The sequence below is a fragment of the Thunnus albacares genome, chromosome 20 (genome assembly GCF_914725855.1).
Source record: "Thunnus albacares chromosome 20, fThuAlb1.1, whole genome shotgun sequence".
Lineage (NCBI taxonomy): Eukaryota > Metazoa > Chordata > Actinopteri > Scombriformes > Scombridae > Thunnus > Thunnus albacares.
Genome location: NC_058125.1, coordinates 9,644,962 through 9,657,504, shown reverse-complemented (window position 1 = coordinate 9,657,504; position 12,543 = coordinate 9,644,962). Strand labels below are relative to the sequence as shown.

The following is a 12,543-nucleotide window of genomic DNA, read 5'->3' as shown; positions in this document are numbered from 1 at the left end:
TATGGGTTGGGATACAATTTATATAAAAATAAAAACTCTTTGGCCTGTAGTATTGGAGGTTACTGGATAGATACATATCACCTATCATGAAAACATATCAAAAGATTGCGAGAAATTCTGGGCTCCTTCACAATATGTCAGTAAAAGGAAGAACATACAGGGGCAAAAATGGGCCTGAATGTGAGTCACCAAACTGATGAACATCTTCAACAACAAAAAACCCATTACTTATGGCAAGTAAAAGTACTTCTTAATTTATTTAAAGTTAGTGGAGTTGTTTACAAACCACAATACTTTTGACATGATATCTAATTTCAAAACTATCACTGATCATCAAAGGAACCAGGAGTAAACTGTTCTGCATGTCAGTTTTTAAATTAATTTGAGACACTGTCATGATGTTTTCATTCACTGAAGAAAAAAAAAAAAAGCATGAACAAATTGTAATTTGTAAGAAATCAAACATGTTAAAATCCTACAAGTATGTACAAAGAAAATGACAGAAAATAAAGTACATGTACAGTAAAAATCTGGATTTTTACACTTAATTACAGAAGAAAATTACAATTTTTATAGGTTAAATAATAAAAAAAAAACTTGGTGAGAAAGCTTTTAATTTTTTTTTATTTTACAATGCAATTATTGCATTACGCTGATGCTGTCATGATACCCTGCAACACTGACAGTTTTTAGTGTGGTGAAACAGTCTCTGTCTGTCCGCTCCATCAGTCCAAGAAGAATATGTTGTTGAACTGCGTCGCACAAAGCCTCTTAACCTCCTCTGTAGTAGAGAAAAAGACAAAAGGGCATTAAGGGTGAAGTGGAGATTAAATATCAAGGCAGATTGTCTATTGTGATGATGATGACACAGATTTCACTCATTGCCAGGTGGTGGAGACATACCATTCACTTCAATCAGATTGGCGTTCTTCTGATTCAAGATCACATACAGTTCTCTCTGGTCTGACTTCTTGCCGACTACCCAGTAGTCTGTCATAGCTTTTACGATGATTTCTTCATCTTCGTCAACCCTGGGAGACAGATACAAAGAACTGAGCACCATCACATAAAGGCCACTATCACATATCTATAGCAGACACATCAACTTCTAAGATCGTGCATTTAGCTGTGCAGACCAAAAACTAATTTAAAAAGTCATAATTTAACATATTTTAAGGTTTGTGTCAGACATTACTTTTAGGTTTTTAGTTCAAATACCAACAACACACCAGGGAATCACGTGTAATTACCTAAAATTTAATAAACAAATAGCACTGTGAGTGTGTTTAAAGTGTGTCAAGGTAAGACGGCAATCTACACACCACCTGCAGAAAAAAAGGAACTGATAATGATACCGGAATAAATGTTATGAATGTCAGTACCACTGTATGTTTCCACAGACTGAAAAAGGGACTTTCACATGACTGCAGTCTCGTGACGTCTTCAAAGGATAGTGAGTTCCCAAGAGTATCATATTATCTATGAAAATGACATAACTGTGCTGATATCTGCGGTATATGAGTTTTACACATTTTCTTTGATGAAAGATCAGGGTTTGTGAAATCTGAAAAGGCTGTAGAGCTGCTGTTTGAAGCTGAAGATATATTAAAAACGGCCTAATGCTGTACTGCCTTCTGTGGGACACATAGAAAAGAGATTTCCGTAACTAAAACTAATCAATTTCCTCTACTTTTTCAACTGGGAAGGCCAACAACGCCACCGAGCTTGGCCTGCCGCTGATAGAAGAAAAAACTCTAACTCACTTTAACAAATGTCTGGAGGCTTTTATTAAAGATAAATACAACTACAATTATACTAAGTTCTCTCTGCTGTACCTGGCAAAGTCACAGTTGATGTCTCCCAGGATCTTCATGAGGTCAGGATGGACAGAGGTGAGGCAAACACTGGCGGTCTTCCTCATGTGGATGGTGCTCTTCTCTGCCAGGTTCATGTGGTTGAAATAGATGAACTTAAACTGGGGCTCCTTCTCTGGCCTGAATGGACACACAACGGAAGAAAAGACACTTAACACAAAAAAGTAAAGCCAAAGTAAGCAACTAAATATCACCCTCAGTCACTTTTGGGGCTACATCATCCTTTAAAATTCTTTTACATCATGCTTGTGGAAAACAGATGTGTCTTTGTGGAATAAGAATGATCCAATTCTCATTGCCTTTTTGTATTTTCAAGGATGCCATTTCATTTTAGGTGGAACTGTGGTTCCTGTATAAATCAGTTTGGGTCTCTGGGGAAGGCCACTCTGAGAACACAGTATTTATAAATGATACAGAGAGCAAAATCAATATATAATAAGCCAACTCCATTCTCCACCCACATTAATGTGAGCTGAGGACAGTTATTACCACAGTTTATCTGACAACAGTACTGTAACTGCATCTCTGGGAGTATGTGAGTGCACATATATTCAAAAAAGTCCGTACAACTGATTTTTGTCTCTGCTGCGTCTAATTATTTACAGTTCCACCAGGCCAAATCAGGACACAGACCTGAATGCCAGCTGAGGAATTTGGGACGGCATTATTTATTTAGTGATTCTTAACTAGAGTGATTAAAAAAGTAGCCTATCAAATTGTGCGTGCCAGGTAGTCTGGTCTTGGATTACAGGCAAGGATGAATCTGAAGCTAACTGGTGGGGTTAAAGGAGAGCAGGTCAGGATGCCCGTCTTTAATGCAACACTGCTTGAGTTACCCCTAAGTAGTGCCATGAAGATATCCAGCGGTATCAGACTCTCATCTCTCACTGCCAGCCAGGCAGAGTTAATACAAAGGATTGACTGCTAACTGACGACAAACTGCTGTAATCATTACACACTTACAGCACTAAACTTTGATGTGAGGCAGAAAATGTTTTCATCAGACGAATACACTGATGACACTGATAGTTTGAAGAAAGTCATTAATTTCATAGGTTTTGTTTCCAGCCCTTCTGCTACATTCTCTGTGATTCTTCATAATCAGCAGTTTTTGTCTGTATTAACTGATTGGTCCACAATAGGGCTGCAACTAAATTATTTTCAATATCAATTAATCTATTGGCCATTTTCATTTGGCCATCAAATAGCTTGTTTTTCCCGAACAACACTACCAAACCTACAAATATTCAGTTTACTATCAAATACGACAAAAAAATAGCAAATTTTCCCAACTGAGAGCACGGAATTTACTTGAAAAGTGACTTAAATGATTAATTGATAATCAGAATAGTTGCAGATTTTTTCTATCGATCAACTAATCCATTAATCAGCTAATAGTTGCAGATTTAGTCCATAGAAAATTTGACGTAAATGTACTCGATCTGTAAAACAATGCTGGTTTGAGCCTCTAAAATGTGAAGTGAGGATTTGTTGGTCATTTTTCACTATTTTTGACATTTTATAAGGGAGTATGCACCTCGTACTGCAAGGCCATTAGGATACTCCCATAAATGTAACATTCAAGCTTATAAAATTCATCCTGTGTTATCATTAAAGTGACACTAACCCTAACCCTACTCCTAACCCCAACCCCAACCCCTAACCTATTATAGCATCACCAAGTAGAAGAGACCAAAGAACATGCCATCTTCACAGTGAGTTGTGAATTAGCAGAGTGGTGGATTCTTAACTGACCCTGATATCCTGCGGTTGATGGTGAACTGTTCACATATATCAGACGCCAGCAGGGTGAGCTGAGGGCCCACCAAGCCATCCAGCTGTTCACAGAAGTCCCTCGTCAGCTCCACGGACGCTGCAAAGAAATGGAGGAAAGAAGAAAGTCTGCCGTTATGGGACATGAGAAAAGAAAAATAAGGCAATATTTAAGCTTTGAATAAGCAGTGAAATGGCCAAAATATTATGAAATACCCACAACTTTATTTGACGAAATTACCCAGGAAAAGGGAAATGAAAGCAGACACTATCATAAGTAGGTGGGTGGACACTTACCACTGATCATAAAACAAGCTGCAGCGCTCATCGCCTGGAAAACGGCAGATAAGTGCAGGTTAAACACAGAATCAAGGTCACACAGGTTGGAAATTACATTAATGTGATGGTAAGCATCATGAGATGTACTTCATTATTTTAAACTTTAGCATTTTAATCCCAAAAGTCCATATCGTTTGATAGAGCGGTGCAATATTTCATAGTATATCTACTGTTCATAAAAAGTCAAATCCTCCAGTCAAAGATTATAAAAAGCATCCTATAAAAATGAATAACCACTTCACCCTATTTTATTACAATAAAAAAAAACTGTATGTGTATGAATGAATCAACAGATTAAGTCTGCACACTGTCACGGCATAGTGGATCATATTTACTCTACCTTACCTTATAAACAATCAGGTGCAGCTCCTCATAGCCGTCCTCTGCGCTGACAAATATTTTAGGAAATCGGAATTTGGCCTCTGGATCTTTAAGATTGGTGGGTCCTGTCAAAAACCTAGAGAGAACAGATGATAGTTTACTAAAAAAAACATAAACTCACTAAGACCCCTAAAAGAAACATTTGTTACACCCAGCGATACGGAGGACAACATAAACTAAATTCTCATGATTTTTGCTTTTATTTGAGCTTTAAGAACAGTGAAACTGAAATGTTTGCATTGAGGGTGGTGTTGGATAAAAGGCTAAGCTGTTATTAAAATAAAGAGCTTATCATTTTGGGAACATAAACACACTCGATCCAGCGGAAACCATGAATATTCACTGAAAGTTTCTGGGAAGTCCGGCTATTATTTTTATACCATGTCATGCTGTTCACAGGGTCGGTTTGGCATGATGGTGGCACTAAAGGGGGATTACCAAAATAGATAGGAATCATCCTCTAAGCTTCAATATCAAATTTCAAAACAACATGGCAAGTAGCTCAATATCTTCAGCCAAAATGTGAGGCGGACGGAAAATAATTTTTTCTGTTCTGAAATAGATCAGAGGCTGTTCATTCCTCAATGATTGATCCAAAAGATAAGACGACAAACTGCAAACAAGGAATTCACTGTTGCACTGTTAATACACTGGATTCCAAGGACGCCATGTTCAAAGAAGTGGAACCATTTTTATTAGAAGGCATGTTAACAAGTTAAATGTGGCTGCTCTTGTTACACTTAGTACATTTGTCACCTTCGATGACTTACTGTATCAAACTATTTTTCTGGCCTTTACAGATAAATCTTCATGTTCTACTGAGTCGTCCTGTTCCAGGTGTAAAGCTGCCCCATGATACATCACCAGGAGTCAGTGTTGAACTACTGTAGCAGCTTCCACTTCACCTTCAGGCACTATTTACCTCAAGCATGAACACAGCCAGTGAAAAATACCTGAGTAAACTCTTTGGTTACATAATACGTACATCGAAGCTGAATTGATAGTGGATTTTTCCCAAGGCTGCAGTAATACTCTACTTCCTCCTCTCTTGCTTGAATACAAAGTGTTAGCCAAGGGAGTCACCTCCGTATCTAATTTGGTTGACTGCAAGCAAAGCTCATTACTATCCGCGGGGTAAAAAAAAAAAAAAAAAAAAGAACACATGGGACATCCATGCATATGCAAACATTGAAGCGCACATCCGGAGTATTTGGCAGATATGACTACACATGGTGCCTAAATGACATTAGTCCACTGTCATGTTAGCCATGACACCGATGTGTTTTAATTAGTAAACATTTAACAAAATACAAAATCTACTCTTGTTTTTATCCAACCCTTATTCCTCCTTGAGGAATATACAGATACAGGGGTTCAGGGACTTACCTCCCATAGTGCAACAGATTCCCTGCGACCTCCGGCCTCAGAGGAGAGTCCCTGCCAGCCAGCTAGAGGAAGATGAGAGAAAGGGAAGAAGGGAGAAGTTAGAAAATCAGTGGAATAAGGTGTGAAAGAAGTCTTCATAACATTAATCTGACACACCAACACCCCCCCTCCTCCTCACCTCTGGTTCAGAGTGTCTGGGGAACAGCGAGGTGGTCAGGTACTTGTACAGGATCTTCATGTCATCTTGTTCCAGTCCGCTCCTACAGCACAGAGTTATATTTTTACACTTCACGACAGACAATACAAAAATATTTATCTGCGTGCTTTAAACTGTGTTACGCATCATGGGCCAGATGTTAAAACAAGGTGACTCCTGGTGGTGATTACTTTTCGGCATAGTTGTAATCACGCTATGATGGATACTCCAGAGGACAGAATGAAATCAGACAATGCAGCAGCTTAATTTGGACAGTAATTAAAACAGCTCTTCTGTTTATCGATTGACAGCTCACAATAAAAGATCACTCAGCTCTCAAGTAATTTCATTAGCAATCGTGTAATCCCCCCCGGTGCTTACACACTGAGACAGGTGGCTGATGGTGCAATTAAAGGCAAATGACATGTCAGGGAAAACCACAAAGAGGATTAGAGGTCATGTTTAATGCCACCTCTGTTTACCCAGCATGCCATGATGTGTCTGCAGGTGCCAATGCCAGGATTATATGTCTAAGGTGATGGCTAGGTTGTGGCCTAGTACATGCTGTATATTAACACATTAAAAAACACAATAATATCCCTCCATTCTCTGTATAAAAAGGACCTAATACAGAACATAAAATTAGAATCCCACCCCTGTGGTGTCAATTAACAAACTCTAGTAGGATAGTGGATTTCAGGGACTATAGCAAAGTTTTAAAAAGCGCTTAGTCTTTACCAGATAAGCTGGTCGTTGTACAGGAAGGCTGTGTATTTGATCAGGCTGAGGCTTTCCTCCACTCTGTTGACAAATGACTGGATCTTCAGGTAGGTCATCTTGTCCAGGGGGAAGAAGCTGATGCCTCCAAATACGTCCAGCAGGTCGCAGGACTGCAAGTGGAGAGTCTGCAGATACTGGAAACCCCAGTATGCACACACATGGACACACACACATCCAAAAAAAAAAAAAAAAAAAAAAACGAGAAAGGGGTTAGTTTACCTGTCTACGAGTGCTTGCTTACAGTGCAATAAAGAGAACTGAGTAAGATCTAGAGAGTCTGACTGACGCGCTGTAGAGACGCTGACATTCAACCTCTGATATGCACACCGTTGCCTCTCTCTTTCTCTATGTCTTTGGGTTATATAATGGAGAGGGGAGCCCGTGTGAACTTAAGAAGGGTATTTCCTGATTAGAAATGAGTCTTTTATACTTTTGCATAAGTGTTTGTGTCAAGAGCTGCAAGCGAGGCGAGAGCAGCATGAAGCAAAGACAGATAACGCAGGCGGATAATAAATAGGAAATCAGGCATGACTGCAAACATCCTACCAACAACTTTCCCAACAGTATTTAGTAAAGCCCTTGTGACAACACTGACTTTAAGGCTCAACTGACAAAAAAATGAATCATGCTGTTAAAGAAAGGCAAATATATGTTCAGCATGTGTGAAGAGAAATGAAGGTGTGTAGTAGAATAAAACAGGACAAAGATTTTTACCCTGTAGAAGAACTTTTCAAGCTTCTGGATGAGCAGCTCCACTCCACCGGCTTCCATTGCTCTGCCAAATGTGCCATTGAAGAGCTACAACGTAAAGGAAAATAATCACAGTTGCAAGGTGATTGTTTTCACTTTCTAACTACCTTAAATTGGTAGTTTGACTACACAAGTACATTAAGGGTGCAGGAGAGGAGGACTAACTCATTTGTTAGATGGATCACAGATTCCAAAACATACTGGAACTCACCTTGTACATACTGTAGCATTGTCTTACCACTGCACCATAAACAGTGTCCTACAGAAGCAAGAAGTCATGGTAAGTAATATTATTAAAAGGAAAGAAATAATGATGTTGATGAGTATGTATCAGCACTCACAAGTATCTCCTCTTCCTGATATTCTACTGTGGGAGGTTTACCATCTTTGTTTGGTTTCTCAATCATTGGGTTTCGAACCACCTGAGGAAGAATTGCAAATAAAAACAGCAGGTATAGAAGGGATTAGGGAGGTAAAGCTGAATTACATTCCCAAACATTCTTGACAAAAATAGTAAATACTGAACAAGTAATGTACGTATAAGCCTTTAATATACCATGACTATCCAGAAGTTGTCCTCAGGCTCAAAGAAAAACTGCCGGTTCTTTTGTGTATGCAGAGATTTAGCTGGTTTTGTTGGACAGAAAGTCCTGGAACAAAGAAAACATAATTGTGAAGAGAGATGACACATCCAAACAAGACAATCAGCTCCACATTTTGTACTTTTACAGACGTTAGATATGTATCAGCGTGTATTTGGCCACTTATTGCATCATTTCCCTATTCTGATAAGCCTCAGGTTCAAAGAACTGAAACTTTTTTTTGTCATTTTATATTAAAGAAACTCATCAAACCAATCCATGTAATTAATGCTTGACACTTTTAAATTATCCCAAGTCTTAGCAAGATGCTAAGAGGCTAAATGAGCACAGGTGACCCACCCAGACTGTAACATGTCAGGGGTTAAATTGGTTTAGTAGCTCTGCTTCTGTTTCAGGTACAGCAGCTCTCTACCTGGTGAACTGTACAATGGCTTCACAAAGGCCCACATTTCGGATCTTCTCATTCTTCTCCACATCACTGGGGTGGTAAAACAAAATCTTCTTCTCTTCCTGAAAAAAGTCACCTTGGATTAGGAATTTAATCACCCCACAAAATTGTTTTGGAATATTAACTACAGCGTTGTGCTTAGTGTCTCTTTATCTGGGAGTCATGCTCACCTCTCCTTCCCGTGGTCCAAATGTGGGGTTATAAATGAAAAAACTGAGCAAGGATGGTGTATACTGTTTCTCTTGCATTCCTGAGGCCATTCTGGGACTGTAACAGACACAAAGAGAGAGCTGATTAACAGATAAATGCCTTTAGATTTCTCTGAGGTTACACCGAAGTCAGTCTTACGTCATTAATGCTTTACCTAATCATCAGCATTAGTGTAACTTGTGTCTGGATTTCCCCTGCTCCAAAGACAATTTGGTTGGCATGCCGTGGGCCTGTAGAGTGAAGACAAGAACATCACATAGGGTAGCATGACACATGAAGAGATAATAACAATCACTCACTTTTCACACACACTGAGAGCAGTTGATGTGCATCAGATTAAGATTGGAGGAATGTAAGTCATTTATAAAGCGGTGGGGGAAAAAAATACTTTTAATATTGTGTTAAAGAGAGTAAACAATACCATAATGGAAAAAACATCCCACTGGAGGTCCTCAAAACTAAACTAAAATATATACTCAGGTACCAGTTTAAATGATCAGTAAAGGGCAATGCAATTCAACAGCACCAGCAAACTACACCCTCCAAAGTGACAATAAAGTGAAATCAACATTTCTCTCTGAAACTGAACATTATAACCTTCACAAATTGGTTCTGGCTCAGTAACTTGGGGCGTGTCTATGGGTGAACTGGAAGGTGCCCTTTCCTTTGACCAGACGTCTTTTTCTAATTAGAGCATCAATATGCTCCTGACACACAGGGTTTCAAATGGATCATGAATGGTATCATTTTAAACTCATACTGACACAGTGTTTAAAGAATGATTAGTTGTGTAGTCATGAATGAACTTGTTCTTGTAATTGAGTTTCATGGTAATTTTATAGTATCACTGGTTGCAGTTTGTGCTGTTTTGTATGTATTTGACAGCTCATTATGCGAAGCACTTTGTGTATGAAATGTGCAATACTACTGCAAAGCTTACATTGCTTATAAATGCCAGGGGGCTACAGTATAGACGGTATAGCATGGACCAGCAACTTCCTCTTTCCATCATTTTGACAGAAGTAGTCCATACAACTTTGCTCCAGAATTTAACCGGTTTATTTTCATATGTTTTTGCAAACTTTGATACACAACTGCCCAAGAAACATTTAGCAGACTGGTGTCCCATTACTTTTGAACCCTTGCAATTTGGGCACTATGTATTAAAAAGGCTATATCTCTTTTATACACAGCATTAAATAGATAAGTAAGGTATGATTTATTGCAGGGCTGTTGCATTAGACTGCATTGGTTTTAGGAAGAAAGATGATCTAGGAATACCTAATAAACTGTCAACTGTGTGTAAGGTTCATTTTATTGTTATTCTTGTTTTGTTTTTATCTGCTTTGTATTTTTACATGTTTGAAATAAAAATAGACTAACTAACTAACTGACTAAGGTTTGGCAGTAAATTGTACTTAAGAAAAGAACCACCCCTCATTCTGAAGAATAGGTCCTTTAAATTTGATTCAATGAACATTATGAACTATATTTTAATGTTTTGCTGGTTCAACTACTTAGTACAGTGTTGTGCAGTTGAACCATAACTATAATATTTCATGAAGTGATCTATATATTTACCATGAAACATTAACATCTCCACTTGCAGTAAATAGTAAGAGCCATTAGATAAATGCAGCGTATTAAAACATTAGTTATTATAGTCTCTACTTAAGTACAGCACTTTTTACCTCTTCAGCTAGGAGGTGTGTTTGTTTTTTGTTTGTTTGTTTGTTTGTGTGTTTTTCCTCATCACTTTATTTATAGAAAGTGTCACATGAGTGACATCAAGACAATAACAAAAAAAACTAAAACAAAAAACCAATTAGGCATCATAATGAAATAAAGATAACATAAAGGACATGACTGATGATACAGTCAACATGGTAACAGGACAAAGGCTAAAAGTAATGATAATAAATAGAAAGATAAGAGAGTCAACAAATCAGAGATCTTTAAATAAAAATCTTTCGAGCATACTAACTGTATTAACTGTGACTGTACTAAGTCTTACTGTTATTATCTGGATTTTATGCAATCTTATGTGTGCGCAAATAAAATAAATTCAATAAATTTAACTGTATGTGCACATTTCTTATTGTTTGTAAGTTGGATAAGACTCAATATTTCCTAAATTCAATCATGAAAAGTTCAAACGAGAACTTGGATTTATGGATGTGACATTTTCCCAGTAAATGAATAAACTGTCAGTCTGTTGAACTTTCTGGTTTTTGTTTTCATAGTATAAGTTAGTATTAGGTGCGTTTGTTTTTGCTACTTGCTGGACATTTTGTCGCTGTCATTGTGGACATAATGACATATTTATCCGGTGAAGTGAGTTGAGTCGGTGTCTTTATACTGCAGCTTCAGGTTAATGTATTTTTCGATATCATTACTTGACTGTGGCTCTCTCAGTTAGCAAGTTTAACTAGTCAACATTAAGTCAAAGTGAACAGTTAGCTGATAGCTGGCTGTGCTAGCAGCAGAGTTGTGCTCGCAGAGATTCAGACGGAGATGAAAAAAACTCACAGAACCGTGAACAACACGACGGCAACACTCACCTTACCGAGCACAAACCCGAACCGTGCAGCTGCCCGAGGCTGTGGAGTGCCTAAATAAAGACAGAAAACGAGGAAATGAGATCAATGAGAGGGGATGCCGCATTATACTTCACATTCTTAACTTCCTGCTTTTGACAGCGCGGTGTCACAAGTTCAACTGCTCGGGTTGAAATCGATTTCAAGCCAAAGAAGGGTTCCGACCCTCTGCAGACACCATGGGGCGTAACGTTACAGTATTTACAGTTGATAAATTCAGCGTATTAAATGATCGACACATTTTTTTCTGAGTAAATAGTACTGTACTTGTATTTTGCAATGATATGGGTTTATTAAACAATGTTTGGTTTAAGCTGTACTTGGTAAATGGTGTCAGATTTAAGATACACTTGTTTATATGTTTTGTCTTCATAGTACACTTATGATTATGAAGGCGCTGATAATAAGACAGACAATAAAGAATTGGAATGAATTCTCACCAAAATTCTTCATCTTAAATCAGCTAAACCTTTCTTTGGTCAACAATTTCACTCTGTCCTGAGCCTGGTCTTGTCATTTTGCAACCATTGGATGCTGTATTTTTCTTTAAACAAACCTTGGCAAGTCCTGTAAACCACTTTGTGACAATGACACTTAATATTCTTAAGGATATTGGTTCAGTCGCTGCCTATCAAAACATTATTAACCTATCCAGACTTTTGCTCCAAAGAATTTGAGGCATCTAATGAGATATCTTACACCTACGTGGTTTGGAAGATATCATGTAGGTCTTTAGAGTGGTTATGTGAGAGTAATGATGAATAATAAATATTAGTTCAGGTATTACTGTCTTTTCTTCTATTTCATCTGCTGGGCAATTTCAGCCGTCAGAAAGTTTTACCTGAGATTGATATGAGCCTTTTTTACAACAGACATTTTGACTTATAGTAGGAAAAGTGTTACTAATATTATTTATTATGGCTCTGTTTTATTCAAGACTCCCAGTAAGCCATGACAGTGTGACAGTGAGCCAGCATGTATAATATCAGGACCCTAAAACTGAAACAACTAAATGGAATATAGCTGTGTTTTTCCTACTGAGACATGTCAAAACGTCGTCCAGAAAAAGGTCTATTGAGAGACTCTGGTCTTTTGTAACTTAAATCTCCACATTCAGTCCATTGCTTAAAATTTCCCACACACGTACTGTCACACCAGTCTTCATTAAGCTGTCTTTTCTTTATAAACATTATAAACCCTTTTATAG

General features: G+C 38.0%; 1 protein-coding gene across 2 annotated transcripts; it reads right to left on the bottom strand.

Annotated features, from left to right (window-relative positions):
* Nucleotides 1-238: 238 nt before the first annotated feature.
* Nucleotides 239-11,460, bottom strand: ccz1 (CCZ1 homolog, vacuolar protein trafficking and biogenesis associated). Of its 2 annotated transcripts, none has more exons than XM_044338414.1 (17): nt 11,301-11,460; nt 8,894-8,969; nt 8,700-8,796; nt 8,494-8,591; nt 8,036-8,129; nt 7,821-7,901; nt 7,691-7,738; nt 7,444-7,527; nt 6,688-6,863; nt 5,932-6,013; nt 5,754-5,815; nt 4,332-4,443; nt 3,945-3,978; nt 3,630-3,747; nt 1,836-1,994; nt 904-1,031; nt 239-781 (listed from the first exon to the last, which is right to left on the bottom strand). In XM_044338414.1, the coding sequence occupies exons 2-17, from the start codon at nt 8,905-8,907 to the stop codon at nt 726-728; spliced, it is 1,443 nt and encodes a 480-aa protein (XP_044194349.1). In that variant the 5' UTR covers nt 8,908-8,969; nt 11,301-11,460; the 3' UTR covers nt 239-725. The 2 variants fall into 2 exon arrangements, with proteins under 2 accessions (XP_044194349.1, XP_044194350.1); XM_044338415.1 differs by having other exon boundaries at nt 11,306-11,460.
* Nucleotides 11,461-12,543: the final 1,083 nt, after the last annotated feature.

Coding starts and splice junctions, on each gene's coding strand:
- ccz1 (XM_044338414.1), bottom strand. Junction 8,592..8,699: donor TTGGACCACGGGAAGGAGAG/GTGAGCATGACT, acceptor GACTTTTTTCAG/GAAGAGAAGAAGATTTTGTT. Junction 6,014..6,687: donor TACAACGACCAGCTTATCTG/GTAAAGACTAAG, acceptor TCTGTGCTGTAG/GAGCGGACTGGAACAAGATG.